The 16,064-nt window shown below is 52.6% G+C and overlaps 1 protein-coding gene across 30 annotated transcripts in view; it reads right to left on the bottom strand.

The window, feature by feature from the left end:
- The window catches only part of MAPK8IP3 (mitogen-activated protein kinase 8 interacting protein 3), a 63,598-nt gene that overhangs the window by 7,530 nt on the left and 40,004 nt on the right, over positions 1–16,064 (bottom strand). For 12 of the 30 annotated variants that reach the window (XM_077316673.1, XM_077316671.1, XM_077316644.1 and 9 more), the window contains 16 exons: positions 14,766–14,823; positions 13,700–13,852; positions 13,169–13,250; positions 10,898–11,046; positions 9,718–9,774; positions 8,649–8,819; positions 7,316–7,475; positions 6,349–6,444; positions 5,966–6,127; positions 4,756–4,921; positions 3,871–4,056; positions 3,487–3,673; positions 2,651–2,773; positions 2,173–2,253; positions 1,426–1,493; positions 533–681 (listed from right to left, as the gene is read on the bottom strand). In XM_077316673.1, the coding sequence (XP_077172788.1) occupies positions 533–681; positions 1,426–1,493; positions 2,173–2,253; positions 2,651–2,773; positions 3,487–3,673; positions 3,871–4,056; positions 4,756–4,921; positions 5,966–6,127; positions 6,349–6,444; positions 7,316–7,475; positions 8,649–8,819; positions 9,718–9,774; positions 10,898–11,046; positions 13,169–13,250; positions 13,700–13,852; positions 14,766–14,823 (2,048 nt within the window). The remainder of the gene's footprint in view (positions 1–532; positions 682–1,425; positions 1,494–2,172; positions 2,254–2,650; positions 2,774–3,486; positions 3,674–3,870; positions 4,057–4,755; positions 4,922–5,965; positions 6,128–6,348; positions 6,445–7,315; positions 7,476–8,648; positions 8,820–9,717; positions 9,775–10,897; positions 11,047–13,168; positions 13,251–13,699; positions 13,853–14,765; positions 14,824–16,064) is intronic. The other 18 variants (XM_077316659.1, XM_077316663.1, XM_077316669.1 and 15 more) reach the window with 9 other exon arrangements.

Below are 16,064 nucleotides of genomic sequence, written 5' to 3'. Positions count from 1 at the left end.
GCCATGAGAATGGGAAGCGGGATCTAAGCATTGGTTCTGTTTTGGCACATGGGGTATATCCGAATGTATATAAATAAAAAGGGAAGCGGTGGTGGGAGGAGTTGGGTTTTCTGCCCTCGTTGCCTAACTGCCAATCAGGTCAGATGTCCCGCCCCTGGCCGCATCCCCCTCCAGCTTCTTCCTTGTGGAAGAAGTCCCAGCTCATGGTAAGTGGGAACTGGGAGGGAGTGGGAGGGTCTGGGACTGTGAGCCTGGGGGGGGGGGAAGAAGGAGGGACGCTCCCCCCCCATGCCAAAAAGGCCTGCTGCAGCGTCTCCAGGCCTTGGCGGGTCTTTTCAGGGCTGGGGCATGGGATGGCTAGCATCCATTGTATTGATAAGTCCCATGGGCTTTTTTGCTAGTAATAATAATGATCATAAAAGGAAGCGAAATAGGAGGGGGGGGAGAGAACCAACAAAATATAAACAGAAGGGTCCTTCCTTTCTGTGCTCCCACATTCCAAAGGCGTCCCCCCCCCCCCCGCCGCCCGTACCTCGATCTGCATGGTCTTGGGCTGGATGACGTGGATTTTGTTCTTGTAGCCGCACCACACCCTGTCGTACACCACGGCCATGCAGCGGATGGAGTGGTGCGTGTGGCCCAGGTCCATGAGGTGGTAGTTGCTGAGGTCCCACTGCCCATCTGGAAGCGACAAAGAGGAGAGCGGCTGGGGAAGCCCGCGGCTGTCGATGGAGCTGCCTGTAGCCGAAAGGAGGCCTCGCCACTCACACCCTGGTGGGCCAGGAGCCGCTTGGGATGCGCACGGAGCTGGAAGGCGCCGTGGGTCAAGAAGCGCCCTTTGTGCTCACGCAGCTGGAGTCTGGCTCCAGCCTGCCGCCAATAATTTATTTATTTATATTTATAGACCGCTGCTCTCAAACGTCTCGCGGCGGTTCACAAAGATCCGTGAACGCCATAAAATCCCGTAAAAACCCGTTAAACACAATACCAAGATGGCGGGTCATATATATATTGCCCGCTCCCCTTCCCCCCATTCAGCAAGGGTGTATCACTCTCCATCTGGGATCGAAACTAGAGATCCACACTGACAGCGCCGGGAGCTGCTCTGGCCTCAACCATATTCCTGGCGGGAGAGGACAGACTCATCTCTTACACACGTTTAAAGCTTCATTAGCTGACCTGTTCCCTTGTTATGGGAGGCGGAAGAGGTGACGGAATCCAGGTGAACGTAACCCACAAGGCGTCCTATATAACCAGACAGCTCTTGCTTTCAGGAGCTCCCTGGAGTCCTGAATTGGGCAGCTCAGCCTCGCGGGCTTCCCTGGTCGCAGCACGAATGAGCCGTCTCATACTTGCACCCCCGAAATTGGAATATCCCAAGGCTCAAAGCAAGCTTTCATTCATTGCCTGGTTTTAATTCCGTACCTTCTCCTCGGTGGAATATCGCAAGCGTCCCGTCAGCCAGGGCCACGAGCACCCGTCCTTTCACGTGCCTGCGTGCACAAGGCAGAAGAACTCACGTCAGCTCGAGGGAGAAAGGCAGACTTTGACATGAGGAAACGCAGGCGCGGAAACACAAAAATCACACCGTGAAAACACTGCTTCGTGGGAGAATCCGGCGCTCAAAACGTACGCCTTTGTATGAAAACGAAGGAGGTATGTTTCTGGTTCTTGGAGACGCGGCAATGAGATAGCAAAGTGTTTTCAAATTTTAAAAAACTAATATTCTGGGAGGGGGACAGAATGTGCAATTGTTGGCGCTTGAGTGGTTTGACTCTTTGAATCTTCCTGCGATCCGGGGAAGATACGCTAATTATGCAAGGTTTAAGGGCCTGGATGTGGGCCCTTGAACTAAAATTCCCTGCCAGAGATCTCTCGGATATGCAAAGCAGCAGATCCGCATTAGTTTACCTTGCCTTCGTCTGTTTTTGTGTCTCATTTTTAACACACATTCTCCAACGGGATCATACAAGCCGGCCTTATCCTAAGTCAAACCACTGGCCCCGCTAGATAAATATGGTCAGTTCTGATTGGGAGCAGCTCTTCAAGGTCTCAAGCAGACAGAAAGATCTTTCCCAAAACCTGCTATTTGGGTCCCAAACTGAGAGATGTTCAGAGTTCGACCTCAGGCTCCTCCCACCGGCCCCACAGCCCCGCCTACCCCGTACTTACACCAAGCTCAGCACCGAGTCCTTCAGCTTGATGGAGTGTAAACATTTCTTCCAGTTAGAGACTGCCGAGTGAACGTACAACCTGGGGGGGGAGAGAGAAGGCCGTTGGATCAGGCCAGCAAGGTCCCCGAGGCCAACACGGCACTGCAGGGCATGTACGTCGGCGGGCTGACGTTTAAAGAGACTTTCAAGGGACATCTTGAGAGAAGCCGGAAAGCTCCTTGATTCTTTTAAAGTGGAAGACGGGGCGTTAATATCTAAACCTTTTAACTTTGTTTCATTGCACTGCATTGTAAGCCGCCCGGAGTCCTCGGGGGAAGAACGGAACAAAAACCCGAAAATAAATAAATGAAAATAAAATCATTCTGATATTCAGAGAGGTCTGCTGGGCTGGTCTCAAGCATTCCTTGGCTAGGTTCTCCGAGACCCACCCGCTGAAGGATCCTCCCCCCAAGCCGACCCCCATCGGAGAATCATACCAGCCGTTCTGGGCTCCGAGCCACATGGTGGGGGCTGAGCTTGTAGTTGTGCCCACCGCCCCGCCGTTCGCCTCCGGGTCCTGCGTCACCGTGCCGGGCTCTGTCTTCGGCTGTCCGTTTTCGCTGCGGAGGCAAAGGAAATGCAACGGCCTGTTCAGATCCAAAGCAGATTGGGCCTCGTTTCCAAGCCAGTGTACACACGAAGCAGGTTTTCGTGCCGTTCATCGGCATGAACCTAGGATGGTTTGGGCTGGGAGCGTGTCCTGCCTCTCTCCTTGCATATATGCCGGGAGAAGAGGCAGGATGGTGAAAGGAAGCCACTCGGGAACGGAGGCGCGTTCGGAGAGAGGCAAGATCACACGCTTGTGGTTGTCCGACTGCGATGTCACGAGGCGGCCGACTGTGTATCTGCAGCTCACAGGATCCCGTGGCGCCCTCAGAATTAAATGTACGACCCTGGTCTGGAAAGGCTGACGTCTGCTAATCTGAGTAGCAGCAGGTCTCCGGAGACTCAAGCTAAACAGGGTCTTTATCCCTGTGACCTTGAGAGCTCTTCAACGGGGATGCCTGTGATCCCAGCGGGAATCTTCTGCATGCACAGTCAGTGCCCAGCCACCTCCTCTCCTCTCCTCTCCTCTCCTCTCCTCTCCTCTCCTCTCCTCTCCTCTCCTCTCCTCTCCTCTCCTCTCCTCTCCCCTCCCCTCCCCTCCCCTCCCCTCCCCCCCTCCTCTCCTCCCCTCCCCTGCAATAGGAGCGCTCAGAAGATCTTGTCAAGTTTTTCAAAAGCAGCACCCCGCAGTCCCTTAGAAAGTGGGCGTCAAACAGCAGTCCCTTACTTGTTCTGCCTTACGAGGGCAGGAGCTGGGGTTGGATCCGTGAAGACGTGCTCCGTAAGCGGGCCCGGCCGCACTGGGGCTGGCTCCATTTCATTGGTGCCGTTTTCCGGCACCTCCGTGGCTTCCGTGGCCTCCTCGGTGGACTGGGATGGGTTGATCTTCCCACTGCTCCCTGCGGGCACCTCGCCTACGGCAGAGGGCAAAAATAAACACAAAATGATACACAATTATTTATAGTGACACAGTCACAATTACAAATTGCATCGCTCAACGGACTTAGATGTCTCTCAGGCAGGTGAGCGATAAGCCGACGATGATAACAAACAAAAACCTGCTAATGAAATCACTCATTGGCAAAGCTGTCTGTGGCCGAGGAAGACTTACTCTGCCCCTTATCCAGCACGGGAGTGTCCCCACGAGACGAGCAATTGCTGCTGGGCACGTTGCACCGGGTCGCACAGCCCACCAGGGTGATGCCCGACAAGACACTGTCGGCCCCTGAGGACTCCTCGGGATTCAAGTCCCCTTCCAGAAAGATTTCACCGGGAGGGTAGTCGCTGTCACAAGCCGCTGCAAGAGAAGAACATGTCTCAGAGTTCGTTCATTCATTCATTCATTCATTCATTCATTCATTCATTCATTCATTCATTCATTCATTCATTCATTCATTCATTCATTCATTCATTCATTCTTTCCCTTTATTGGCATTCCAGTTTTGTGGCCAATGTTTCAATGTGTTAAAGGAATTTTAGGGGTTGCGTTTTTTTATTGTTTTACTGTAAACCGCCGTGAGTCTCTTTGAGAATGGCGGTATACAAATCCCTAAATAAATAAATTAAATAAACCTAAAATCCATTGGGATCCCTCTAATAACCTCTCTTTTTTTAAAGAGCCTGCTTTCCGTTCCACCATGCCTAAAGCAGCGAGCCGACAAAATGCGACAACGCCGGGGGTTAATCACAGTCCGGGTACGAATAATTATAACGCTAGGAAGACCAAGAGGACGGGGAAAAAGCAGATAAGTAAATGAAACGCCAACCAATGAAATGCAGTAAACGAAACTGCTTGAGTGGACCCAAAGCCTTCATAGAAAAGAAGTAGCCTGTGAGCTGTCCATGGTTCTGAAATCGCACACCAGCATTCTTCTTGTGTTTCTCAGTTCCTCTCTGGCAGGGGTAGTCAAACTGCGGCCCTCCAGATGTCCGTGGACTACAATTCCCAGGAGCCCCGGACCTCTTGCACACCTGCCGATCCCTCCCATCGTTCTACCTGGTATGCTGGAGATGCAAAGGACGTGGGCGTTGCAGACCGTGAAATGATCCACCACCGTGCCCGGTTGGTTGGCATCGACGATCACTATTTTGCTCGTGGACAAGGTACTGGTGACGATCCACACTCGGCTGGACGTGGCGTCCATTTCATGCAGATCTTTGGCCTGCGGGAGGCGGAAACGGAGAGGGGAGAGACAGTCCGTCGGCACCCCGGAAAGCTGGTTCAAAATGAAATGCAAAGGAGCCGAGGCCGGGCAAAGGATCGGGCGTTCCCAAAAGATTACCGGGAAGAGGCGAGAGTTAATGACCACGTGTTAATAAACCTTTAGTTTTGGAAGGATTTCCCAATCTCATGGCATGTTAAGCTGAAGTGGCTCACGGCCAACGCTCCAGGCTTGGAAGGGGGAGAAAGCAGAGGGAATAGAAGGATGGCAGTATAGCCAGAATGTTCTCGTGGCCTATGTATCCCAGCCCCTCATCCACGGAGCTCAGGTCCTCTGGGCCATCAGGAAGGCAGAGGAGAAAAAGAGACAATAGCCAATTTGAGCTGGGGATCATCAACACAACCCATAATGTCATCTAGGCCAACCAACTGAACTACGCAGGACACTCCCAACCCTATCGCTCATCCACTGTGACCTGCCACCCCCTTGAGCCTTCACAGAATCAGCCTCTCCGTCAGATGGCCAGCCTCTGTTTAAAAATCTCCCAAGATGGAGAACCCACCACCTCCCGAGGAAGCCTGTCCTAGCCCAGGATGTCATGTGGCGCTGGGAGACCAACCAACCTCCCTCTGGATCTCCAGATTGCTAACCTTCAGTCAAACCTGCCAGCCAGAAGGTACAAGCTCACCTTCAGACCTGAGCATCTTGTAACAAGACTGGGAGATTCAGCAAAAAGCAGAATTCACTCAAATAACCCTCACCTCCTGTATTATCCACCCTCCTGGGGTGCCATATCTGTGCCCTCTCTTGTGTATTTCCCCACAGCAGCCTTCAAAGCCTCCATTCACACCTCCGCCAGGACCACTAACCCCTCATTAATATACTGCTCGGCATTCACTGTATTTCATTTAATTGAACAGCACCAATGTGTACTGAAGTGCCCTCATGCGGTCATTTCTTTAAGGAGTGGAAGCATTGCTTGAGCAGGCGGGCCCAAAACCCTCGACATTTGTGAACGGAAAACCGCCGCCTCTTCCCCCGAACCTTTTTCTTTTCCGGGGACGTGTGGTTGCTCTTGCCGTTCTCGCCTTCCCCTTCCCGGTCGCAGGTCAAAGGATCGCATCCCGGATCTGGCTTCTGGCCGTTTCCGGGGTCTTGTTCCAAGGGCTTCCAGCCGGTCAGGTTGACTCCTGCGGCACACCACAGCTGAAAAGGAAAGCGAGGGAGGGTCAAAAAAGGGAGCGCAGTTGGCAGGTTGGAGCATTTCCTGTCCCGGATGCGGATGCGATGTCCTAGCGCTCGGAAATCCATGCTGCGAAGAATGGTGCACAATGCTGCACAAATCAGTAATGTCTTCCAGGAGAGAAAAGATATCTTAGGAATGTACACGGCAGAAGGGCCCCCCAAGCAATGAGCCCTGAATTTACCTTCATGGTGGGGTCCTTCTCGACCAGAGGTCGGCAGTAAACCGGTACCGGGACGTTCTTCATGCGGTTATCTTCCTGACCACCATTGGGACTCAGCTATCGGAAACACAGAAGAGTCAAAGACCTCTGAGACGTTGAGTGAAAATCAGTCCAGGAAGCGGCTCTCCGAAATGTTGCAGAATTGGCTGACCCCCCCCCCCCAACCCACCCCCTCTAAACCTTTTGCTACAAAAATGCCCCCGTATCTATAACGTGCAGACATAAACCGAAACGGGTTCCGGATAAAGACAGTATTTCTTTTCTTTGTCAATGGCCCGTTTTCAAGGTGGTTCTCTTCCTCGGTGGTTTGTCATCCTATGAATAGTCCCCCAGGCTCAACATTTCCTGGAGGTTTCTGCTGCGCCACAGCCATAGAGACCCTGAGGAAGAGAGCCACTGAGGAAGAGAATAACCTTGAAAACGGGCCACTGAAAAAAGAAAAAAAAATTGTGTTTATCCGGAACCTGTTTTGGTTTATGTTTAGATATGATGAAGGCGATATCTACAAAATAAACTGGAATAAGTATAACCAAAAAGATTCCATTTTTATACCAGCCAATTGGCTGAATTTTTTCAGTCTGGATTACTCCATGCGGCCAGCGCTCTTTTGTACAAAACTACCCCCTGCTTCCGCAGGCCGAGGGCAGTGTTGGGCGAGGTGTACATCCTCCATTTCGTATTTAGGACGGGCCACAGAAAATATTTATCTGCAAGCAACAGAATTCACTTGTGGCTCAAGGGACAGCCACAAAGAGTGCCACCCTAAGTAGATTTGGGCTCTTCTACGCTCAATGGTTTCGGTGAACTAAGACGAGTCAGGAGGGACGCTTGTCCAAAAGGAAGCAAGTGAAGGAAGGCGGGTCGGCTTCTCGTCCTGGACAGTGTCCCTGACTGTTCCTCTCTTGCCGATAAACCTGCGGGGCCCTACCTGCTTGTATTTGGCGGGCAGGCTCCACCCGCAAGCCTGCAAGCGACCGTCATCGTTCCGCACATGCTCCCGGACCTGGCGGTATTGCTCGCGTTTCTGCTCGCGGCGTGCGGACGACGTACAGTCACTGAGGAGAGAAGCAACAGAGTTACTTCTCAATCTACGGTTAAGAGACAAGAGGCAAGGGGTCAAAGAAAGCGGGGGCCATGGCAGCAGGAAGCAAAGAGCGAAAAGAGGGACGGCGCCAAGGGGCGGAGCCTCGCCGAGGGCATAGCCAAAAGCGAGGAGAAAAAGATGCAAGCGGCGGAGAGGGAGAAATGAAACAGCAACGCAGAGATGAGCGTCCTTCCAAATGAAACATCTGCCTGACGTACGGAAGGTCCCAGGTTCAGGCCCTGGCAAACTCAGGAAGAATCAGCTTGCGAGGGATATGAAGGAGCAGTCAACACTGACTGATTCAGCAACTTAAGAAGTGCTATCCCCCAGCGGACAACCAGCACACGACACGCCAAAGAAATGCCTGGAGGTGAAGAAGCGCTATCTCCACCTCCAATGTCCCGCCTTTGCACCCGCCTCCCTCTCCCTTCTCCCAGAGACCAGAAAGCATTTATGCTTGGCCAAGGCCCTATTCCTTTTCTTCACATTCACAGTCTCTGGACTGCAGCATGATTTCCCTAAGCCACCGCCATTCTGCTGTCCCGACTTTCTACCACAACAGACTCAAGGTGGTTCACGATGACGGGAGTCCGTGAACGCAATCCGGGCTCCACCAAGCCCAGCTGAGCCGAGGGAAGAAGCCAATCACAATGCCTTTAAAAAGATCTACCCATCAACCGGGAAAACCCTTCTGGAAGTCCGCCTGATTGTATGATCCTGGGCCAGTGGGATGAAAGTGCTGCAGGGGGATCTGTACCAGGAGAGAAAGATCTGCTAGCTTTTGGCCCTCCGTCTCCCATCAACTTCAGATTACAACTTGCACTCCCAGCTCTCCTACTCTTCAGCCCCCATTGACAGAACCTGACCCTTGTTTAACTTGACTTTGGTGGCAGAGAACTAAGAAAGCCACCTTGGCCCCAGACTTGGACTCCAACAAGCGATCCCTGAGCATTTTATGCCAACACACTGCTACTTTCAAACACATTCCCGGGACCTAGAACAGAAATTCTCAAGAGGCCAGGTTCCGCGCCTGGCAGCAGCCAACAAAAAAGCACCCACACCCCCACCTTAAATGCAGAGACAGTGCGTGATTTCAGCCCTCCTTTCTGGTTTCAGCAAAGCAGCCGAGCAGAGCCACGGCGGGAGCAGCTGTCAGCCCAAGCAGACGGCAACTCACTCTTCCGGGAAGAACTCGAGGGTGCGGTTCCCGGCGGAGATCTGGCACATGGTGTGACTGCGGCGCTGGCTGAACCCGGCCGCTGTGGGGGACTTGTAATGAATGTTCACCGACGGGTAGCTCCTCTTTGCGGGCGGAGGGCTGGAGGAGGAGCTGAAGAGGCGGCTGAAGCTAGGGGCAAAGCAGGAAGCAAGAAAGGGTTAAGTCCTGAATCGGTTCTTGCCCCCCTTCTGGTAGGGGAGTGTTTTTATGCAGCTGCTAAATCCCTGGATTGTTCTGCTCATGATCCCATTTCCCTTGTCTCAAGTGAGCCTCGGGGATCAGAAGGGCTTGTGGTGTCAGGGGTTGGGTAGCCGAACGTCACTGGCTAGGCAGTGCTGTGATCCCTGACTGGTTGCAACATACAGCTGCCGAGGACGGCTTTCTCCAGAGTGAAAAGAAGGAGATGTTGGGGGTAAGTGTGGCTTCTTGTGCCAGGGGCCAATTGCACCTCGGTGACATTAGGAAAACAGCTGTTTATCGAGGCGGTCCCGGCTCTCCAGGGCCGCATCGTGCCAAGCCAGAAAGATGGCTTTAGGGGAAACCTGTCTCCCCACTGTGAGAACCCTTGAAATTCTGTCATATGGATTGCGATGGATAATTAGAGCTGTCAGATGCTGCCAGGCCTGTGCTGTTTTCCACTTCCTGTTTCCTCCTCACACCTCAAAGCTGAATTCTTTCACTTTGTGCTTTATGACTCTAGGCTCTCACAACAAAGCTCCATACTGAATTATCTCCCCCTCCCTGATTCCCTGGGACTCCCTGTGCCTTTGTACATAGATTGTAGGACTGTTGGATCTCCCTTTGAAACAGGGGTCATCACTTTCCAGAGGGAGGGAAGGAAGGGAATGTGCTTGTGTTTTCTACATGCAAACCCACGTGTGTCACCTCAGTTCTGCCGATGCTTTTGGGTGGATGTGCTCATTCCTGGTTAAAGAAACTTATTTGGAAGCTGAGCACTCTGACATTCAGGCAGAACTCTGTCAGCCACACCCGTTTCTGAATCGTAGCGGACAAATCTGTTACTCACAACTGCCAGATGGTGGATTTCTTCTTCTCCTGGACGGAAGGGTGCTCCCGGGAGGCCCTGTGCAAAAGATTTTTATCAAAAGAGCTAAGAAACAGCCAAGGGCAGGTTCTTTTCCCTAGCCTCACCTCCGTGGCTATGAGGACTTAATCTGGGGAGCTGAAGATGAGCAAGCTGCTTAGGGGCTCACAAGCTTGGTGCAATTTTGCACAGGCTCTCCAGGTTTGCGTCTCACTGTGCTGCCATCTAGAAGCTGAAACTGCAACAAGTCGACCTTGGGAATGTCAAGGTCGGGCCTGGAAAGTGAGGCCGCATACGCTAGTCTCTGCAGCTCCAAGCTTCTCCAGCCAGACATCTCTTCCTGCCTTGATAACAGAATTCCGTGGCAACAACCATCGTACAGAACAACACTCCCCCAGCACATATTCAACTTATAAGTATGACAGCATTAAGCAGAGCAGCTGTTCTTGACTTTGTTACCGTTGAGAAACCCCTGAATCTGTCCTGGGAAACCACGGAAGTGGAGAATGGGGTTGAGGAGCAGAGCTGTGGACATGCCCACCTGGGGCCCCTCCCCTTCCCCACCCCGTCCTGGAGCAGGGTTGTTCTCTCTTGCCCCGGAGGGACGGACCAGAACCAATGGGATGAGATTAATTCAAAAGAAATTCCGTCTCAACATCCGGAAGAAGTTCCTGACAGTCAGAGCGGTTCCTCAGTGGAACAGGCTTCCTCGGGAGGTGGTGGGTTCTCCCTCTTTGGAGATTTTTAAGCAGAGGCTGGAGAGCCACCTGACGGAGAGGCTGATTCTGTGAAGGATCAAGGGGGTGGCAGGTGATAGTGGATGAGCAAGAGGGTTGTGAGTGTCTTGCACAGTGCAGGGGGTTGGACTAGATGACCCAGGAGATCCCTTCCAACTCTGTAATTCTAATATTCTATTTCACGGTGACCTTTCAAAGCAACCAAGTGCCGATTCAAGAAGCTGGCTTTTACCGACACGCTCCACAACCGTTTTGCCGATCGCCCCAGGCGACACCCCCAGAGTCCCAAGCCACTCTTTGCGAACTTAGGGACTAGAAACCTGACGGCTTCAAATACATATACATATGTTCAAGAGTGGCTGAATCCTACGCCCAGGGACTGGGGCGGTCCCAGAACTGCAGGGGGGGGGGCTCTCCTCCCTCACCTGATCATCTCGGTCCACCTGACGGCTTCCTGCAGCTCCATCAGCCGTTCCTTGTACTGGTTTCGCTCCATCAAGACGCGGGCCATCTCCACGCGGGTGAATCGTCGTCTCTGGGCTATGGGGATGTTGTCCTGCAGGGGGGAGGACTGCTTCAGCCAAGGGGAAACGGAAGGGGACCCGGGTTAGTAAAGCACAAGCCAGGCAAGCTAAAATCACAAAGCCTCTTTCTCCCCTCCTTTAACACCCCGACGCCGACAATAACGCCCGGCGTGTGCTTTAACGTTAACCGAGATGATCAAGCAGGAACGGAGATGGTTAGCAAAAGGCCAATTTCAATCCATCAGCCGTCAAGAGGCTAGAAACCGCCCCCCCTTCCCCAACCTAGCTAGCACAGTTCTAAAAGCGAGGCAGGAATGGGAGTTAAGTCACTCGTATTAAATTGTTTTTTCCTAGTGAAAGGAAGGAAAGGGATTTAGAGACTGGGCTGCAGGCAGCAAAGGAGGGAGGCAATTAAACACTGACGACAGAAGTCAAATCTTTAAGAGTGGCAGCGGAGAAACTAAGTTTTCTTAGGAGAAACGAAGTTTTGCAACTTCCTTTCTGTGCACTTGGAAGTTGACCGTGGGATCAAGGCACCTCCTCCCTCCCTCCTTCCCAATCTTTGTTCCTGGAGTGAGCTCCAGTTAAAGAAATTCTGCGTGGTTCTAGAGGAAATTGGGGGAGGAAATTCACTGGCCGTTCTCATGCTTTGTTCAGACTGCCAATCCTTTGGTTATTAAAGAGGGATTGTCCTCCTTTTAGGTGTGTTTGTGTGTATCCATACTCCATTTCGCCAAAAATAAATTTTAAAAAAATCTTTAGCAATTGAGATTCGAAATTACTTGAAAGAGTCGGGGCTGGGGGATATGGGTGACGTCACAAGCGCTGGCCAATAGGTGCCTCCCGAGCCAGCTTTCCTGCCAGCAAGCTAGAAGCTTGCAGAACGGTTCCCACGCCCCCAAAAGTTGCACCAGGAACAGAGAAGAGATTATCAAGAAAGCATCAAATGTTCCCCCCCCTGCCACGCTTAAACAGTTCCATCTGTTCGGAAAACAAGGGTCATTCTGGCTACGAACTAACGTCACGCATGTTTGTGAGTCAGCCCTGAGACATTTACCGCTAGCTCACGGGGATTTAAATCAACTTGCTTTTTTTTTTCTACTCAAAGCAAAAAGCTCTCAAATACTACTGGAGCACGACAGAAGGACCAGCTGGGACTCTGGAGAAAGGCCTTGGCCCTTCTTGTCTAGCTGGGCCACGTTCACCTGTTCACTCTCATCATCTGGTTGATGCTCGGGGGAAGATCCTGCTGACCACTGGGCAGCGATGGAGAGAAGGACAGGTTCAAAATGCAGCTTTCCCCCTCCCTTCTGACCCGCTACCTCTAAAGGCTAACAGGCTTTCAGGGCAGGGGGCTACTGGAGGTAGTTCAGGACAGATGGGAGGCCATATTGGCCTCTTCACCCAGCATTGCCCTAAAATTTCTGCCTCCACCCAAGAAGAAGAAATCGCCTTCCCTTTCCTCTCCCCACACCTGTGAGGTCGGTGGGGCTGAGAGAGCTTGGACAGGACAGCCCGGTGAGAACAGCTCTAACAGGACTGTGACTAGCCCAAGGTCTCGCCCAGTTGGCTGCAGGTGGAGGAGGAGCGGGGGATTCAACCCGACTCTCCAGAACGGAAGCCGCTGGTCTTAACCACGACGCCAAGTTGGCTCCGTTCAACACTGGCACAGCCAGACTGTATCAACAGCATCTGGTCTCGTGCCTGACTCTTTCGATATTTAGGACATTAAGTCAACTGAGGCAGAACTTCCCCAGTTGGGTTTTGGGACATTCAGACGGCATCCTTTCTGACTTGGTCTCGGGGTGTGCTCTTTATGGTTCCCTGTTTCATAGTGGAAGGGTCGTTGGGGAAGTGCCTGGAGTCCATCAGACGCATTTTGGAACGAAGGTGGCAAAGGGCACCTTTGCAGCGAAATGGCAAATAAACCCGGCATTGGCAACTTCTGTTTTTAACGTGATCCGGTCCACGAGTTGGGTGGCCGTGGGCTGGAATCTGGCGAGATCCCACGGAATCACCCGCCACTGCAGACCTCCCCCCCCCAGAAGGACATTATAGAACTCTGCAATTTGGCATCATAATTCAGGTCAACAAGGCAGGGACACCCCAGAACCTCCCTCCCCTCCCCATCCCTTCCCTTCCCTTCCCCGGCATTTTAGTAATGTCATATACCAATTCTGTACAGAGATAGCCGCTTACATCCTCCACTTCCTCTTTCGGCTCTCGCCGGGCAACGATCACTTCCGATTTGACTCTGGAAAAGAGGGAGGGAGAGAGGGAGAGAAAGGTTAAGACGCCTTTTCCGAGGAGATGGTCTGACACAAGAGGGAGGGGCTTCCCAAATGAACTTCCACGGCGCTCAGGAGAGCTGTGTCTGATGGCTGCCCGGATGGAAGAACTCCTGAACTCTACGCTGGAAGAAACCAGGAAACGGATTCAACAAACACAGAAATGAACGAAATTTGAGGGTCTGTGGGCACCAGGAGGATGGAGCCGGCACATGGTTGGGGTCTGGTTGGCTCTATTTAGACTCCGCCCCAAACTGCAGTTGAGCGCAAATCCAGGGCGGACGCGGTGCACCGGGCAAAATGCTCCCCCGGGAAGGAGCCAGAAGAGGCGGGGCAACCTGCCCTGGCTCAAACGCCAGCCAGAGAAGAAGACACCGACTCTGGAATTGGGGGAAGGTAGAGGGGGATCACTCGCCTTTTCAGCTCCTCCTCCAGCTCCTTGATCCTGGCTTCCATTTTGGCTTTGGCCTGCTTGGCCGCCTCGAGTTCTCCTTTCAGCGCCTCTTCCTCCCCCGTGAGCTGGTCGACCTTCGCGATTAAGTCGTTCTTCACTATATTCAGAGCGTTTCTTTAAGGCAAAGGACACAAAAGGCATTACGAGGCTATGGGGGGTGTGCGGAAAAATGGCAGAGTGGGGAGCTTGGCCGGGGAGGGGGGAAAAAGACTGAGATGATCAAGATCCAAGGCAACCCCGTACATTACATGACCTCTTCTTGTGCCAGGTCTCGCCTAGAAGATTACAGGCTAGAGACAGACGAGAGTTTTCCCAAGCACAGGTGATTTGGAAGAGGGGCAGGTGCACATTTGTTGCATGTTCACCTCTGCGAAAAAGCTTTTGGCAGGCTTCTTTCGGAAGCCCGTGAAGCCTATTGTATATACTTGAGCATAAGCCAACTTGAATTTTAGCCGAGGCACCTCATTTTACCACAATTATCAACGATAACAGGTAAGTGGGGGACCCTCACGCGAGTATAAGTGTAGGGGGGCTTTTTCAGTATTAAAAATGTGCTGGAAAAGTCGGCTTATACTCGAGTGTATATAGCAGGGGTAGTCAAACTGCGGCCCTCCAGATGTCCATGGACTACAATTCCCAGGAGCCCCTGCCACCATGGACATCTGGAGGGCCGCAGTTTGACTACCCCTGCTATATAGCACTTGGCCAGAGGCAACATGGTGATAAGAGAGAAGCAAGCATACTGCACGATGAATCTCCAAAACGGTTCTCTCTGAAAATCTCGATTCTGAATTGTCGCATCAAAATTCTCCAAAATTCCAACAAAAAAGCCATTCATTTGGCCATCTGAACATTATTTTGCGCAGTTCTGGCACACACAGGGTTCACGGCTGCTTCCCTTTCCTGGATAAATACCTCCCCACCCCCCTCCAATTTATCCGGGGCTAGACTGATGTTTCTCCTGGAGCTTTTTAGGACGTGCCGCACACCTGAAGCAGGAAGCTGGCAGACACGCCGTGTTTCTTACTTGGTTTCCAGAAGCCTCGTATTCTCCAACAAGAGATTTCCCACTTCCTTGCCCATTCCTGGGGAGGAAAGAGACAGATAATAAAAGTGCCACGGGGGTTCGAACCGTGCCCTGCGGAAAGGCCGAACTTTGTGGTTATTGGGCTAGACCCGGCGTTTTCAACCCAGTTTTCCTGAAACCCTGGGGTTTCCTGGCGGCCCTGGAAGGGTTTCCTGAATTGGTGGGAATTAATTCACTCTCAATATATTTTTAAAACTTTTATCAGGTGCGATGAGCAGATAGGGTCAAGGTCGATTTCCCCGCCCCCTGCAGAATGACCAAAGATGGGCGTGGAGGGGGCGGGAAGGGGTGGGGCCCCGGGTGGGCGTGTCCACAGCTCTGCTTCCCAATCACATTCTACATGATCGCGCCACTTCTGGGGTTTCTCAAAGCCTGAAGGGGTTTGCTTCCTCATGGTGAAAACGTCGAGAAAGGCTGGGCTGTTTGTTTGGCTTGGGCAACCCAGCTGGCGTTTACTTCCTAGCACTGTAAGTTTACCCGTTCACTCAAATACTAAGACGGCCCTTCGTGGGATGGGCGGAGCTTATGGCCTCACTCAGCTCAGATTCTCTTTTCCGCTGTGACTTCTACAGCGACGCTAGCGGAGAGAAGAACCAGGCCACTGCTCGGACGTTCACTGTGTGACGGGAGCCATGCTCGCTGGCCCCAAGGCCACGTACCTTTTGCACAGAGTCTGCAGAGAGCACAAAGCACCGATCCTGTCCGTTATCCCGGGTCTTGCCTGCATCTGAGTGTACCCCGTGAACGTCCGGGCAAACGCTCAGCGTGGATGCATGGAGGTTGGGGCGAGCACGGGCGACTCAGTCCCGTCCACGATACGCGTTTCTATCCAAACAAACCGCCGGGATACAGCGCTTGAGATTGTGGCGGCTCGTTTTCCACCCAGGCTCATGAAGCCGGCTGCGAAGACAACCCGGTTACAATCCTAAATGCCGCACCTTCTTCACACGTGTGTGGTTCTGCCGACCCGGCTGGCGCAAAGCCCGCCTAGCCCTCACCACATGGCGATGCTGCGCCTGAACATAATGCCTAATGATCACTGATGGGCCAGCACCACCTGGCGCCACGGCAAGAGTATATGAAGCTCTATAATAATAAGAAAATCGCTGCTAGTGACCATCACAAATTCCTGTGCCGATATGTCCCGCACGTCAATTAGGGACTGAAACGGATTTGGGGAGAATGCCCACGCAATTTGGGTATCTGGGCTGCTGCCCCAAACTAGATGCCGTCTGCAGC

This window comes from Paroedura picta, chromosome 17 (genome assembly GCF_049243985.1).
Source record: "Paroedura picta isolate Pp20150507F chromosome 17, Ppicta_v3.0, whole genome shotgun sequence".
Lineage (NCBI taxonomy): Eukaryota > Metazoa > Chordata > Lepidosauria > Squamata > Gekkonidae > Paroedura > Paroedura picta.
The sequence above is the reverse complement of the archived record's forward strand: the minus strand, read 5'-3'. Positions and strand labels throughout refer to the sequence as shown.